Source organism: Rhineura floridana, chromosome 2 (genome assembly GCF_030035675.1).
Source record: "Rhineura floridana isolate rRhiFlo1 chromosome 2, rRhiFlo1.hap2, whole genome shotgun sequence".
NCBI classification, from domain to species: domain Eukaryota; kingdom Metazoa; phylum Chordata; class Lepidosauria; order Squamata; family Rhineuridae; genus Rhineura; species Rhineura floridana.
Window position 1 is genome coordinate 171,793,498 of NC_084481.1, and position 17,494 is coordinate 171,810,991.

The 17,494-nt window shown below is 40.3% G+C and overlaps 1 protein-coding gene across 10 annotated transcripts in view; it reads left to right on the forward strand.

Moving 5' to 3' along the window:
- The window catches only part of FSIP1 (fibrous sheath interacting protein 1), a 156,073-nt gene that overhangs the window by 10,032 nt on the left and 128,547 nt on the right, over positions 1 to 17,494 (forward strand). For 8 of the 10 annotated variants that reach the window (XM_061611472.1, XM_061611471.1, XM_061611473.1 and 5 more), the window contains 6 exons: positions 241 to 288; positions 1,921 to 2,022; positions 4,517 to 4,677; positions 6,016 to 6,109; positions 13,076 to 13,174; positions 15,142 to 15,242. In XM_061611472.1, the coding sequence (XP_061467456.1) occupies positions 241 to 288; positions 1,921 to 2,022; positions 4,517 to 4,677; positions 6,016 to 6,109; positions 13,076 to 13,174; positions 15,142 to 15,242 (605 nt within the window). The remainder of the gene's footprint in view (positions 1 to 240; positions 289 to 1,920; positions 2,023 to 4,516; positions 4,678 to 6,015; positions 6,110 to 13,075; positions 13,175 to 15,141; positions 15,243 to 17,494) is intronic. The other 2 variants (XM_061611470.1, XM_061611477.1) reach the window with 1 other exon arrangement.

Consider the following 17,494-nt stretch of genomic DNA (forward strand, 5'->3'; position numbering starts at 1 on the left):
CTAAAAGTAAGAGGAAAAGAATTTAGAAAAAAAGAAGGAAAGAGAAGAAAAGGAAAAGAGAGAAGGAAAAAGTTGGAAAGCACTTTTACAAAAGAAAGTAGAAAAATATGTCTCAAAAAAAGATAAAGTTAATACTAATGATGGTTACAGATGGGGCTGAGTTTTCTGATCTTATTGGATTTACAGCTGTTGATATTCAATTCCTAATTAACTCTAAAAGTTGTTTTGCTCCTTCCACAGATTTAACAACTACCCATTCTCTTCCCATCCAGACATTTAACTTAAAAGGTATTCCCCAACAATATTTAATTCCTTTTTCTTGTAAATAAACTGTCAGAAATTTAAGGTCTTTTTTTCCTTAAAATATCTGGGTGCAAATCAGACAGAAGTTGGATCTCAATTTTAATCTCTTAAGAGCAATACCCATACAGATTTTTTTTGGTATTGCCACTTTAACCCTGAGGCTGATGAACTCATGGCAGCTTTTTACGTATGGCATATGTAGTTAATCCTGTAAACAGTTTCTATTCCCACAGAGCAGTCTTGTTCTAATTCCAAAAAGTTTCTCAAATGTTCCTCCAGAAAGCCCACTAGATCTTTCCCCTCAATTCCTTGTTTAAGCCCTCTTAATTTAGTATTGAATTCATTGTCTGATTGTTCTGTCGTTGCTTTTATTTTCAATACCTCATTCTTCTTGTTGTGTTGTTCAACCATACTTTTTTGTAATAACCCCTTTTGTTCAGAGGCCTGCACCTTTCAGGCTATCAATGTTTATTCTGGGTTTTATTGGTTTTTTCCCCACCTCATCAAAATGTTGTTCATGATTTTCAGCAGAGCTAGGCATATCATTAATCTTTGATAATAATTCTTGGTTTCTTTCCTTAATTAACCCAGTGAATATTTCTCCCCTTCCTTTTGTTAATCATCTGTTCTCTTGAGTAAAGTCTGCTCTGTTTCCTTAGCTTTATCCAACTATGTTCCTCAAATTCCTTAAATTGTTGAGAAATAAATGTTTTAATTTCATCCAATAAGCAACTGGAGGTGGATGCATCCTCATCCGCTCTGTCTTTCTGTGTCTTTTTCCCATTGTAAAATAATGAGTGATTTTTCCTCAAGTGGGAAGCATTTCCCATCAAATACAAGGGTATAAACAAGTTGTTTTGTCACCTTGTTTGCCCACCTGCAGGGGGGCAGAATGGCCTTATTAACCAAAATAAGCACTTCAATCAATGAATTATAAAATTAAATTATATATCACATTCTTATGTATAATCAGTTGAGTTCTTAATCAAATTAAATTTCAATTCCAAAAAAAGTGCAACCCCTCCCAAAAAAACTTCAGAATGAAGGTATTTTCTCAATTGATCAAGTTCAATGAATCAGTTATAAACAAGCAAACTGTTAAGTCATTGATCAAGTTGAATTTCAGTTCATTAAGTAGGTTATGTGTAATAAGTTGAGTTTGAATAAGTTATTAAGGGAGAGACAGGTGATGTACTTAGGTAGCAATAATAAAACTAGTATTAAAGAGTCACAATACTCTGGCTATAAGAGGAGTATCGCTGTTTGTTCCCGTTTGGCATGGAGTGCAATGCAGAGTGCGCACTCAGCAATACACTCCGCCATCGCTGAGGCGCTTGCAGAGGCACTGGCCTTAGCTGCTACTGCTACTTTTGAGGAGAACACCCAAGAGGCTAATTCTCCTCAACTGTATTTGCTGCTGCCGCCATCTCTCCAGATGTTATTGGCCCCTTCCTACTCCCAGAAGAGTCTAGGGGATGCCGAACCCTCGGGTGGTGATGGTCGAGGGGTCAGGTGATCTCCTTCTCACACTCACTCTTTCCTTCTCCCTCCTTGCAGATCTCTACGCTCCTCAGCCTAAAGTTCCTGTTAATTTCATGCATGTCTTCTGTTTTTCAGAATATACTTTAAGCTCAGCAGATTCTGAAGATGACTGTATTGAAAATATACCGTCTCATTGCAGCAGTGCTCCTCAGAATGAACTAGCTAAACTAGAAAAAGGTATTTCTAACATTTCCCCCCACAATTGGGCTGGGGTAAGACATGCTTGTCTATAGTGTTGTAATTGTTTATTCACGCCAGTGGTGGAAAAAGAGAACTTGGGGCAATTTTATTTCCATATCTAGCAAATACTCTATAGTAACAGTCGGGAGCCTGTGAGTGGACTACAGCTCCCACCATCCCTGTTTATTGGTCATGTTGGCTGGGGCTGATGGGCGTTGGGACTCCCACAACAACTGGAAGGTCAAAGGTTCTCCACCTCTGCCCTATAATAATAATTTATTTGTTGTAGAACAACATCAAGATTAATGTTGCCAACTTCAGTGGTTATACTTCTGTAAACCTGACACACAGGTATTTACAAGCTGAAGCTTTCTGAGATGGAGATATAGTGGTGGGGAAAGGTGTTAAATTTCATGTCAAACTGCTGTGAGAGGCAAAGGAGCAAAGCTAGTAAGAGTTTGCAACCCAACTCAGGAATAAAGTCTAGATTTTATCCCTATTCAGGTGTTTGTCTTGGTTAAACATGCAGGGGGTGGGGGGAGACAGTGGGCACAAGCGCATTGGCTGCACTCCACCTTCCCATTGCCTTCTGTTATATCAAGGGTGACTTTTTGTGGCAAGGGATCCTCTTGTATTCATGGACGCTTCCATACACAAAGTAGAACCCTGGAAAATCAGTTTAGTGAGATTGCCTCCCAGATATTATAGCCATATCTTTTGCAAAAGTTATTTTTTAACATAATTTGTATGCCACTTAATTGTAAAAACCTCTAAGTAATTTACATAAAATATAAACTATACATAAGAAGCACAGTTACTGTGTTTTTGCTCTGTTCTTAATAGGGATGGAAGAGGATTTCGTTTGCTCTATAATTTGGAAAGAACCTCCCTGGTCCACATCCAACAGACCATATTCTGATCAGAATATAGACATGTGTATTAGATCGATTTCATGTCTCTAAACCTTTCCAAGTGTGGCTTGTTCTTCTCACTTACGTGTTGTGGTGCATTCAGCCTCACTTTCTTGCCTTTAAATAGTTTTAGCTGCTTGAAGCAGCTAGAAAATGTGGTGCTTGCTGCACTTCATCAAAACGTGGTAGTACATTATGAAATACAACTGCATCCTGGGTAATTGTATGGTGAAAAAGTCCTGCTACCAGGGACACTGTGTGGGGAAAAAAGATGGCTACACCCATACATACATGGGGCAGCCATCTTTTTCTCTGTAAAATTGTCCTGCTAGCTTGTCTAGCAAGCAGCTAGAAATGGTTAAGAAATAAATGAAAAAAGATCTTCCTCAGTTTAAATGTCTGGAAAGTGTGCAGATTTTTAAGGATTTTTCCTGATGGAATTGGGACAGGATGGCCTTGTTGGTCTGCTCATCTGCAAGAGACGCGGACCAGATCAGACTGTTTTGTCTGTGCCTAGTTCTATATAGGACTGCAGCCCCAATCAAGACATTTTAAAATGCATTAATCATAAATTTTTGTGAGTTTTTAAATTTGCAAGTGGGTAATAGTTTTTCTGAAGCAAGAAACATTGTTTTTAGACAATGCATGCATGTGTTAGTGTGTCATAGCAGCTGCCATAAGAGGTATTATCTCAGAAAAGCCATTCATCTTGTGTATGAGCGAAGGAAATGGTGCTTGCCATCTGCAGCTTTCATTAAGTACACTAGGGCCCCGCTTCTTGGTGGCCTGCTTTTCAGCGTTCCGCTAATATGGCGGCTTTAAATTAGAGTAAGGCCCCACTCATACGACGCTTGTTCTGCTTTTATGGTGTTTTTCAGGCACCGGGCGCCATTCTATTGAATGAGTTCCACTTTTCAGCGGGTTTCACTTTTAGGCGGGGGTCTGGAACATAACCTGCTGTATGAGTGGGGCCCTACTGTACTTGTATTAAAATCCTCTGCATGATTAATCAGGGGCATGTTTTTAGTTTAATTGATTAAACATTGCGGCCCAGCCTTTGACACCTTGGTGGCCTCCAGATGTTTTGGACTACACTTGCTACAAACCCCAACTAGCTGTGCTTGCTGAGGCAGATGAGAGTTCTAGTCTAAAAAATCTGAAGGCCACTAGGCTGGGGAAGGCTGCTCCAAACAGTCTATATATTCATTTGTTTATTTACAGTATTGTACTTGCATACCGCCCCATAGCCGAAGCTCTCTGGGCGGTTTACAGTAACTAAAAACATTAAAACAAATATACAAATTTTAAAACACAGTTTAAAAATTTAAAACAATTTAAAACACATGCTAAAATGCCTGGGAGAAGAGGAAAGTCTTGACCTGGTGCCGAAAAGGTAACAGTGTTGGCGCCAGGCACACCTCATCACCTATTGCCAAACAGCCTTCCATTTCTCACTGGATGTCTGACGTAGCGAGACTTTAGCAACTTTATATAATTCAGTTTGAAGTGCTCTCTGAAATTCAATTTATAAGATTTTTTGACTGAATTTTTTTTTGTTTTTAATATGTTTTATTTTTAAGTGACAGTCAGCCCTCAGGAGAAAGATGTGGATCCTCTGATCCTGAAAGCTATAAAGAAGATGAAAAGGTTGGACCAGATATTGGCAAACAAACAATCTCAAGAAAGGGCAATTAAAAAACAAGGCAGAGAAATGAGAACTAAACTGTGGGAAGAGTTTCAGGTTAGAAATATAAGATTTAATTTCCAAATAGTTCTGTGAGAAAACATTTGTGTAAATTAACATGAACTAGAACTATGCTTTTCACTCAAATTTAAATTGCCCGTTGGCTGAAGAAAATCAGATCCTGACCTTATTTGGGAAAGCCATAGACATGGCCAGGTAAAACTCCAAATAGTTCTTGTAAATTATATACTGCTGCACTCTGCAAGTGAGGGCCTCCTGAAGATACCATCTTATCAGGAGGTCTGCTCTGCCCAACATAGGAAGCAGACCTTTCGTTTTGTGGCACTGACACTTTGGATTTCTTTCCTTTAAAATATTAGACAGGCGCCATCTCTGTTATCTTTTTGGCAACTACTGAAGACCTTCCTTTTTCAACAATCCTTTTAGGTAGAGGCCCTATTCTAGTCTGTGTCTGTGCTGAAATTGCTTTTTAAGAGTTGTATTTTAAATACGTTTTATTTTAATGTGTTTTGAAGTCTTTTGTTTTTAAGATGTTTTAAAGTGCTTTTAGTGTTTTTGTTTGCCACCCTGGGCTCCTTTTGAGAAGAAGGTTGGGATGTAAATTTAATAAATAAATAAATAAAATAATACAATTATGAATCTTACACCATAGATCTCTGTGGATACTGAATTTCAAATGTCCATGAGGAATTCAACATGCATTTGTGCTAAATCTATGTAAAGAACTCAAGTTTTTATAGGTCTTCTTACAAGCACTACATTGATGCAGTATTTATGAATGCATATGCTGCTCAGTACTCAGACATACCTTTAACACACTATTACTAACATACACATGGGAGATCTGTAGTGGTCGATGTGATGAGGTGGAGTGGTGGAGCCACCCTCCTAATACCAGTGTCACTGCAGCTTACCTGGATGGGACTGGGACAGGCTAGGTAAAAGGTTGGGGCTGTGCAGACAGTTTGTAAGGAGTGCTTAATTGGCTCAGCTGGTGTCAACCCATCCTCGCCCTTGTCCTGCCCCTGCCCCATCCAGGTAATCTTCAGGGATGTGGGTGTTTGGAGGGTGGCTCTGCCCCACTATACTGCCTGCCACTGTCAGAGGTAAGAGGCTCTGTTGTGTGTATTTACACTAGGCTTTCCTAGACAAGTCAAATAAAATTTGCTATAATATGAACTGAATTCTGTGCAAAAAAAAGGTGTCATACAGACATCTACTCTACTGTGTAAGAGGCTGAGAAATTCATGTGGAATTGCATGAGTCAGTCTTTTACAATTTTGCACACACCTCTGATCTTCTGCATAGACTTTTTTCTTATGTGTGCTATATAAATATATATATATATATATATGTATTTTTGTCCATGTACAGTCTATGACATCTCAATGTTCTTCAGTGATGACTGATGAGGCAGAAAACACGAGTAGATTTTTAGCTTTGACCTCGCCATTACCTGAAATGCCTGGTAAGTATCAAATCAGGGAATTATAAATATTTTTCTGCACTAAATATCATTATTGTTGGTGAGAAAACTGAATGTATGGTCTAATACTAGGCATGTTTAATCAGCCTCACTGTATTCTTCCAGGTTAGTGTTCATGTAGGATTGCAGCCTAAGCTTTTTTGTGGCTTTACAAAGTAAAGAGAATTATAGCGGGTTTGTGCCAATGCAAAAGTCAAAACAGCTAAGAAAGGAGAGTAAAATCTCTATTACGGCTAGCTATTATAAGGAAAGAATATAATCAAAATTGGCAGTAGCCCCGCCAGGCAAGGAGGTGGAGTAATGCACAAACATTACTTGAGTGTTTGGGGAGATCCAGATGATGATATCCTAGCGAATACACCTGGTACCTGGGATATGAGAGGGTCCAGATAGTATGAGCACACAACATGGGTCTTTTCTCACATACCCTGGCTTCTGGTTCATTTCTGCATCCAATTCAAAGTGCTGGTTTTGATCTACAAATCCTTATGCTATTTGGGATCCCACAACTTAAAGGGATTCCTTTCCCCAAATACACCTGTCTGTGTCCTGAGGTCATTGATAGAGGGTCTTCTCCATATACCTTCTCAAAATGAAATATAGAGCCTATCTATGAGAAAGGAGACAGCCTTTCCTGTAGCAGTCTCTCTGTGGCATGCTCTCAGATACTTGTGCTTTGTAATGACTTTAGACCTTTTATCTTTTTAACATCTTTTTTAACATGTTTTTTAACATCATTGCAATTTTATTTTCATCTCTGCAGAATCATGACAGTTTGGCTGGCTTTTTGCTTTTGTAGCTGGGCTGAGTATCCTTGGATTGATTTCTGTGGTTTTCAGTTGTCTGTCTATATTGGATTTTATGGCTAGATTTTATCTTTTCCTGGATGTATGGTTTTACGGAGTTGCATGGCTTGTTTTAATTTTGTCTATTTTACTGTGCATATATTAGATTAGGTGATTCGTAAATTGAATAAAATAATTAAATGGTTTTTTTAAATTTCCCATTAGACAACCATAAGGCTGAGTTACAAGCAAAATGCATATCTCCTTTCCAAGTGTAACTACCTTATGTGAATACCATGTGAAATGTGGTGGATGTGCTAGAGTAGGAGGCACCTATTGCTGTACCAGTGACATTACTTTGGAAGGCTTTTGAAGGGCTTCTGTTGTGTAGCTTTCTTAAGAAGGTTTGCTCCACCACCTTATGTACTTTTTTGTTTTTAATTTTTTATATATTTTTAATCTTTTACTTTATTTTTATTTTAATTTGTTATTAACTGCAAGTCGCTTTGAGTGTGTGTGTGTATAAAAAAAGCGACAAACAAATTTAATAAATAAATAAATTACTGTGAGGAGCACCACATGTCGTTGCCTGTCCATGTCATTTTGAAATCCTTGTTTAATTTTTATCTCTGTTTTCTTTTAGAGCAGGATTGGCTGACTTTTTAGGGGCCTAGGGCTCTTCTGGCTTCCTAACACCATGGGTCAGTGCCACAAACTGAGAGGGGGAGGGGCAAGATGTGGGGAGTTTGGTGCAGCACATGGCAGCACCAGTCCAGCGAACTCTTGCCACCATGAGTTGCGCTGCACCTAATTCCCTGTGCCTCAACCCTCCCCTTGTTGTTGTTGTTGATACATTTATATACTCCTTGCATGCCAAGATGGCTTCTAAGAGGTTTACAACATAAAATCTTGGTCAGTGGCAGCAACCAGGGCTGTGGAGTTGGTATGTCAAACCTTCAACTCCGACTCCTCTATGTTTCTACTGTCCGACTCCAACTCCTTCATAAATGACAAATTAATATTAATATTAAAATATGAATTTTGTTTTGAAGTCGGAGTCGGTACATTTCTTCCAACTCCACCTAAAATTGCTTCCGAATCCACAGCCCTGGCAGCAACCTGTGGTGTGAAGAAGCCAGGACAGCAAGTGTCATCTGAACCTGGACTTGTGGTTAAGCTGTCTCTTTGCTAACCACAAGCTGTAGCCAAGAACAAACCTTGGCTACACCTTGTGGTTAGTAGTATTATCTATAAGGCACCTAAAAATTGTTTAGGCAGTGTACATAGATAAAAATAAGACAGGTTCTTTCTGAAGGTTTCCAGTTTAACCAATCCACTTGCACTTAAAATAAAATTAACTTTTTGAATTACATTTAAGACTGAATGTCTGGTACTTTAAATTGGTGCAAAGCTAGTAAGTCACCATTAGATGTCAGTATTTGATAATGAAACATGTTTGTAGAATTAAAAAAGAGAGAGAGATGGTTTTGCCCAGGTGTTAAAACTAAAGAGCTCCACCCACACTACTTTTTACTTTACAAAGGTATATTTTGCTGTACAGATCATGTGCCTCATTGGTACTGGCCAACAGAACTATGCATAGTTAAAATAGTTTAAGGATCCTTGCCTGAGGCATTTATACTGCATACCGATAGTCAGACCTATACTGTCTGATTTTTAACAGGATAGCTTTACTTGAAATTGAAGGTTAGAATGTAGTTGACTAATTAGCTCCTGAAGAGGTTAGTATTTAATCTGTCTTGGTGCTGTGACAAGTGATCTTCTGGAACTGATTTTGCAGTGACAGTGTACTAACTGTCTACTGCATATTCATTAGCCATTAAACCTAATAAATTTCAGCAAAAACAACAAATTGTGCAGTCCTATGGTCCCTGGGAGAGCATTCAAGGTGCCATAGGAAGCATCAGTTCTCTGTCTCTGAGCTTCAACCTCGGAGAGGGAGATCCAATGTCAGATGCATCATCCCTGCCATTGTGGAAACTTCCATGGCTCTTCCTGTTGGAGCTGCAGTGCTGGTGGTACTGAAAGTGGGACACACTGGGGGTGACTAGGGGAATGCTAGAACTAGGGGAAGGCCAGTGCTTTCCCAGTTCCCCAAGCCATGGAGGAAACTTCACCAGCTTAAATTGGCATAGTTTATTTCCTTCCCATTGTTTCTGTTGGGAGAGAATTTGTTTAAGAAAAACAATAATGGCCTGGAAAAGGACTGAGTAGAGCTGTTGTTACTTCTGTCCCGGAGAGAGCCCAGCAGCGTATTGGATAAGGTGGATCATCATCCTTCAGTTCTCCCCCCCCAACTTTAATATTGTAGCCAAAGAGACTTGTTGCACCTTAAAGACTTAACACATTTATTAAGGGGAGAAGTTTTAGTTGACTATAGTCCACTTAATGAGATGCCGGAAGAGTTATAGATATATACACATGATATGGTGGGGGAGGCAATTATGAACAGTGAAGTCAGAAGGAAAGGAAATGGAGAAAATACAAAGACAGTGATAATTGTTGTTGTTGTTATTGTTATATGCCTTCAAGTCGATCTCGACTTATGGTGACCCTATGAATCGGCTACCTCCAACAGCATCTGTTATAAACCACCCTGTTCAGATCTTGTAAGTTCAGGTCTGTGACTTCTTTTATAGAATCAAGCCATCTCTTGTTTGGCCTTCCTCTTTTTTTACTCCCTTCTGTTTTTCCCAACATTATTGTCTTTTCTAGTGAATCATGTCTTCTCATGATGTGTCCAAAGTATGATAACGTCAGTTTCATCATTTTAGCTTCTAGTGACAGTTCTGGCTTAATTTGTTCTAACACCTAATTATTTGTCTTTTTCACAGTCCATGGTATGCACAAAGCTCTCCTCCAACACCACATTTTAAATGAGTTGATTTTCTTTTATCCGCTTTTTTCACTGTCCAACTTTCACACCCATACATAGAGATCGGGAATACCGTGGTCTGAATGATCCTGACTTTAGTGTTCAGTGATACATCTTTGCATTTGAGGACCTTTTCTAGTTGTCTCACAGCTGCCCTTCCCAGTCCTAGCCTTCTTCTGATTTCTTGACTATTGTCTCCATTTTGGTTAATGACTGTGCCGAGGTATTGATAATCCTTGACAAGTTCAATGTCCTCATTGTCAACTGTAAAGTTACATAAATCTTCTGTTGTCATTACTTTAGTCTTTTTGACGTTCAGCTGTAGTCCTGGTTTTGTGCTTTCCTCTTTAACTTTCATCAGCATTCGTTTCAAATCCTTACTGGTTTCTGCTAGTAGTATGGAATCATCTGCATATCTTAAGTTATTGATATTTCTCCCTCCAGTGTTCACACCTCCTTCATCTTGGTCCAATTCTGCTTTTCGTACGATATGTTCTGCGTATAGATTTAACAAGTAGGGTGATAAAATACACCCCTGTCTCACACCCTTTCTGATTGGGAACCAATCAGTTTCTCCATATTCTGTTCTTACAGTAGCCTCTTGTCCAGAGTATAGGTTGCGCATCAGGACAATCAGATGCTGTGGCACCCCCATTCTTTCACAGTTTTTCATGATCTGCACAGTCAAAGACTTTGCTGTAATCTATAAAGCACAGGGTGATTTTCTTCTGAAATTCCTTGGTCCGTTCCATTATCCAACATATGTTTGCAATATGATCTCTGGTGCCTCTTCCCTTTCTAAATCCAGCTTGGACATCTGGCATATCTTGCTCCATATATGGTAAGAGCTTTTGTTGTAGAATCTTGAGCATTACTTTACTTGCATGGGATATTAAGGCAATAGTTCGATAATTACTGCATTCCCTGGGATCCCCTTTCTTTGGAATTGGGATATATATCGAATGCTTCCAGTCTGTGGGCCATTGTTTATTTTTCCATATTTGTTGACAAATTTTTGTCAAACTTAGGACAGATTCACTCTCAGTAGCTTTTAGCAACTCTATTGGTATGCCATCTATTCTTGGTGATTTGTTTCTTCCAAGTATTTTAAGAGCAGCTTTCACCTCGCATTCTAAAATTTCTGGTTCTTCATCATACGGTTCCTCCATGAATGAATCTGTCATCCTGTCATCGCGCGCCATTCTATTCAATGAGTTCCACTTTACAGCTGTTTTTGCTTTACAGCGGGGGTCCAGAACGTAACTCGTCATATGAGTGGGGCCCTACTGTACTCTGTTCATAGGGTTTTCGTGGTAAGAGGTATTCAGAGGTGGTTTACCATTGCCTTCCTCTGAGTTCAGATGCATCTTAGTCTGGTGTCTCAGCTTTGACCATTCTGCCTTGGGTGCCCCTGCTAGGAGTTTAGCCTCTTGGTATAGACTCCTGATGGCATTGCTCTTAGCTTCTTCAACACTCTCAGTGACACTTAACAGTGGTAATTCACAAGACAATAATCTTTAAGGTACCACAAGCCTTTTTGTGTTTTTTTTACTGCGAGAGACTGACATGGAAATTAATATATTTCAGAAATGTCATGTGTATCTGTCGTGCTGAATTCCAATAGGAGTCTAGTTTATGCAGTCTAATGATTACATGTTATTATACTTGCTCAAGGAGGCTTGTATTATTTATGTCACTGTCTTGTGGTTCTTATTTGGCATATTCTATAGCTATGTCAGTGAAAGACTTTTTTCAGTACTTTTACATTATAGTTTCTGGCTGATTCTTGACTGAAGCATGAGACGTTTATGAGCGCTAGCTAGGTTTGGGCACTGAAAACATTTTTCTTTGCAGAACTATACTGAAAGACTTTCCTCTTTCAACAAGCCTTTTAAGTTGAGACCTATCCCAGTCTGCATCTGTCTCAGAATTGTTTAATATGTTTTTTCATAATGTTTTTAACCCTTTTTTAAGGTTTTTTAAAATGTTTTTAATGATGTTTTGTTTTAATGTATTTTAAGATGTGTTTTTATGAAGTTTTAAAGTGTTTCAGTGCTTTGTTTGCCACCCTGGGCTCCTGCTGGGAGGAAGGGCGGGATACAAATTAAATAAATAAATAATAGTATTTGTGGGTGAACAACCAAACCGGCTCTGTGCAAAGTATATCTTATAGTGAAATGGTCATGTTATTGTTGTTCCACCTGTTCAGCTAGTCCCTTTAATACACATTTATTATTCTACTGCTCTGCCTGTTTCTAGTACAATAAATGTAGGTCAGTTTATCCAGTGCATCATATGCCAGTTTGTGCATGGATCCATTCTTGACACACCAGCAGAGTTGTGCAGCTTCACCCTTTGCCTGTAATCCTCTGCCAACAGGATAGGTTTAAATAAAGGTGCTGGTGTCTGTGTCTCTTTATATTTGCAATTGATTTATTTTTTTTATCTGAATTTCTGCTGTCTTGTGACTTCCAACTGTAAACTAAAAATTTTCTTGCTGTGTCTCATTAATTGTTGCTCAGTTTTGTGAAAGATGGAATTTTATATTCCACAGGAATGGTTCCTTCCCACACTTCCACATTAGCACTGCAATATTTCAAAACTAGAGCAGGCATATAGCACTGGTATAGCCCTATGTGTCTGGACTGTTGAAATTGGAAGTGCAAAATTAAAGCCATCTGGATAATGTGGCCATTGTTTGACTATGCTGTTACTGTAAACATCTATAATCTGTATTACTCCCTTCTCTCCAGTGAGCAGATGTGATATTAGGACATTTCCAGCTATCCTAAACAACTACATCAAAGCATAGCTGAAGGAGTAGAATCTTCATAGTTGCAGAAAACAATGCAATATAATTTAAAAACGATCGGCAGATCTTGAAGTGTTTGGCTTGCCTCTGAGAATGAGGAGTACGGAAGAAGCCGTTTAATTATATTCCCAGGTTGTTCTGGGATTATCATTTTAGGCAGGGGGAGGGTGGCACAACGGCATTGCTTTCCACCAAAACTAATAGGTAATTTTTTCTTTTGGGAGAAAGAAATGCCCACTCTTAATATTGGTGCCTTCTTGTTCCCATACCAAATTGTCTGTGGTCTTGGTAACTGAAGCTGATTACAGTGCAAGTCATCTGTGAAACTCTATAGGTCTCCATTCTGACAAATAGGAAGCGTATACTTTTCACAGGTACTGATGAATGCATGACTGTTAATCTTATTTTAAAATGTAAATATTTAGCAGTTATTTAATACTACATTTCATTAACAGACTCTCCTGTTTCTGAAGATGATGAAATGTTTGTTAGTGTATTTCACACACAGCTTCATCCGGAAAATTATGAATCTAGTAGAAGACAAACCAAGCAAGGTACAAGTTGTATACCTTTGTTCCCTAGATCCAGTTTTAGAAGGATAATTCTAAAAAGCTAATCTCTATGTCAGAAAAAGATCCCCCCCTTTTTTTATATCAGTGGCTATGACATGGTCTCTTCTGCTATAGGTATACAGATTTGGACCTACCCATATATTCCAGTATCCCACTCTTTTTCCAAACAGGAAATTCAAGCAGTTTTCAGGCATGCTCATATGCTAACTAACTTGAACTATTTACAGATTACTGTGAATGATAAAAGTAGCCAGCTTTTTTGTAGCAGCTATTGATTGTCGAAAAGTAATGATTAAACAATTCTCCTTTTAATTTTAATATTTTAATTTTGTTGTTTTAATATGCAGTAAGAGGGTATCTCACAAGAGTGGTTATGTTTAATACTTCTTTTAAGTATTGTTATGCATTTGCGTATTTGTATATGTTCAGTTTGGTCTATGACCGTAAATAAAAATCAGTCAATCAATACTGTGAACATGCCTGGCACACACTAGAGATTACAACTTTGCTATTTGTTTATATTTTTGGTGAATAATTAGGTTTGTCAGAGGACCACTTTAGAAAGGCGTTGAAATCACACATCAAGCCCTTCTTCCCCTCTTCTTTTTTTCCTGTAGAAATATGGAGAAGAGAGGAAGAAACATAGATATGTTTGTTGGTTAGCAGAACTTCTGGATAAGCTGGAAGCAAGCAGCATGCAATTGGGGGAGTTGGGATTGGATCCCAAGATATATTCACTTGAGTTAATGGAAGGAAATTTTTTCATCCCTGCTTCCTCCGGCAGCCATCTGTCACTCCTGAAATGCCCATGTGGAAGGCCCTTCTGAACAATGTGTGATGGGGTGTTGAGAGTTGCTGGGTGAGAGAAGAAGACTGGAAGCTTTCCTTCCATGAACTTTCTCAAGTTCTTATTAGCCTGGATCCTAAGTTAACTTAAAAAGTGCTGAAAATGAAGCAACTTTTGTTTCAGACATAATGGGAAACCATGTTTTCCTCGCACCTTCATAGGTGTGAGGAGATCAGAAGTGTCACTTTTGCTTTTGAACAGAAGGCAGTTCCCTTTTATGATCAACTCTGGGATTTTGTTCTAACTGTGGTTGGCAAACAAATGTGGTAGCATATCATCCTAGCTGCAGGATTGTGTGGCAAAGCGGTCTACCCAGATGTGTAGATAAAAATCATTTTTTTATCACCTAAATTTTGAGGAAATTACTACATCATATTTGTAGTTCCTTTCGCTATTTTGTTACGAGAATGATAGCACAGTGTTAACAGGCTTAGTGCTTTGTTAGAAAGGCAATATGTAAAGAAGTAACTATAAGTTTATAGCACATTCAGAAGTAGCTTAGTTCAATTTTGCTGGGTTGAATGACTCAAGGGAACTATTGTCACTTAATGGCTGCAGAGCACCTTCTTGCTCAGGGAAGTATACAAAGGCAGTCATTGTAATATTTATTTATTTATTCTTTATTACATTTATACCCTGCCTTTCTTTTCAAGATAGAAACCCAAGGCTTATGGTTCCCAGGCGGTCTTCCATCCAGGCACTGACCAGACCTGACCCTGCTTAGCTTCAGCAGGGTGCTGGCCTCATGTGCCTTCAGACCATAGCCTGGGACTATAGTCCTAAGCGTATTATTTACATTAAAGAAAGGCCTATTCAGATCAATGACAGTTACTTCAGGCATAGTTAGGATTGGGCTGTCGGTCCCATTAGTTCCTTGTAAATTTTGTGCATGATTCTAACCAATGAGTTTGCACTGAAGTTAATTTAACCTTTTCAGACATTTTATTTAAAGGCTGCTGAAATCAATACAGTCCAAAATGAATAATGCTGAATTACTCTGTATATTCTAAATAGTGAAATGATAGGGTAAATTAAAACTGCTTTTATCTATTAATTTGCCCAATTCTACATTTAATTTTTTCCTGAATTGTATGTTGTTTAGGTGAAGATAGAATGAGAAGCTCAATAAAGAAAATGGAAAAAATGGTTAAAAGTGAAACGAGCTGCAAGAAACCTCCTGATTTTGTTAAAAAGAACATAGAGGTATGTAATGGTCTACATTTTCCATAGGAGGTGGGCCATCACTGCGGGTATTAGCTCCACCTATCGTGCGAAGGCAAGAATGTTTTTGAAGTCAAGACTAGGGGCGTCAGGCCCCTCCCACTCTCCAGTTCATTCTTGCCTTTGTACGAACAAGATTGATATTCTTTAGTGTAGCTTTAGCTAAGTCTCTGTGTCTAGTTTGTGTGTATTTGTACGACAGGGTGTGGAGGATTTGTTACTTGTGCGTTTACCAAGTTTTTTCCCCTTCTCTCTGTCTTGTTTCTAACGTTGTTGTTATTCCTGGGGAACTCCCTTGGGGGGGGATTCTTCCTGACCCGGGTCGCTAATTTTCCTGTTTTTTGTTTAACGGCCATCAGAGAGACCGCGGCTGCGGTTCTCTCTATTCCCAGCGGGAGCTTGCGGCTGCAGCTCCCGCCGTTACCCGCCGTTTGCCCAAGTTCTCCCCGGGAGCCTTTTGTGGCTTCTCCCTCCTGTATCTGGCCGTTTAGAGTCAATTCGTCTCAGACTCTGCCGAGGCTTCCCTCCTCACGGCAGTAACTTCTTGAGCCTCGCTGCGTTGCTTTCCTCGCCGCGACGATCTCTCTGGACGGCGGCTGCGACTGCTTCCACTCCCGCTGCAGCTTTTTTCTCTGTCCCAGCCGTTCCTTACACGGCGGCTGCGACTGTTTCCCATTGCTCCCGCTGCAGCTTTTTTCTCTGTCCCAGTCGTTCCCTTAGTGATTTCTACCCCGCGGCCTCTCTAATTGGCCCCGCGACTGCATCCCGAGCCGTTTTTTACCTCAGTCCCCCATTGCACCTTTGCCATTTTTGATTGCATTTCCCGCGCTGGCTCCGGGCGCCATTTTGTTTGACACTTTTCCCTCTCCTGTACTAACGAATAGAGGGCTGCAGGGCTACCTGTACGTGTAGGGCAGTTAGGACCCTGTGTATATACAAGGGTTTTTTTCCACGAGCCCATTGTCGCTGCTCTCGACTGTGCCTGGTCAGCGCTGGCTATACTCTGCTCCTGTGACTGTATTTTCAGACTGGGACTGTGATCTAACTGCCTGAACTATATACTGCTGTGGCTGTGTGCTGAGACCATTGAGACTGTGCATTACCAAGCCTGAATTATAGACTGTACATCCTGCCCCCTCTGTGGCCGTGTACCAAGCTTGAATTATAGACTGTACATTCTGCTCCCTCTGTGGCTGTGTACCAAGCCTGAAATCCTGCCTACAATACTAATGCTAATACCATAGTGCATCCTGCCCCCTCTGTGGCCGTGTACTCAACCATCTGCCAGTGTATCCTACACCCTCTGTGGTCGTACACTGTATCCAGCCTACTATTCTAACGCTGATACCATAGTGCATCCTGCCCCCTCTGTGGCCGTGCACTTAGCCATCTGCCAGTGTATCCTACCCCCTCTGTGGTCGTACACTGTGTCAATCCGGGTCTCTACATCCTGCCCCCTCTGTGGCCGTGTACTGCACCCAAGTGAATATAAGATGGCAGAACAGCCAGGCATGTCTCAAACAGTCAAGCCACAGCCTTCCAAGGCAACTACGAAGCATACTAAAGCACTGGCTAAGACCAAACATCTTTCCAGCCATAGCAAACCAAAGCGTCCACGCTATGCTTCGCTGCCAACCCACACCACAGCAGCTCAGGAACACCTAAGAGATATATTTCACTCACCTGCTGCTTCCTCTGACGAGGAAAATTTTGCTGGCTTCCCTACTCAGCCTTCGATTAACCAGCCTCCGGCTCAACCCACGGAGCCAGCTACTCAGGCACAAACAGCTGACCCAGCAGATACTCAGGCACAAACATCTGCTCCAATGGGGCTGCAACTGTCCCATGATTTCCTCTCTCAACTTCAGGGCATGCTGTCATTTTTCACTCAAATGCAGTCACCACAAGTCCCCGCCATACCTCAATGCGCTATGGACCAACGTGCGTGTCATGAAGCACACCCTTCCTGTTCCCCAAATCCCTTTGATGTTGCCAGAGGCAGATGTATTGATGAAGCTTCGTATGGGGAGGAGTCAACCTTCACTGACCACGCTGAAGGAGATGACTGGAGCGACTGTTCAGATCATGAGGAGGATACATCGTATCGTCTCTTTAACCCTTCAGACTATTGGCCCCTGGCGCACAGGGTAGTTAACGCCCTTGGTCTCCAAGCTGCGCCATCAACATCTACCACTCCAACTCTCAAAGGGGCCAAGGTCCTCAAATCCCCTGCA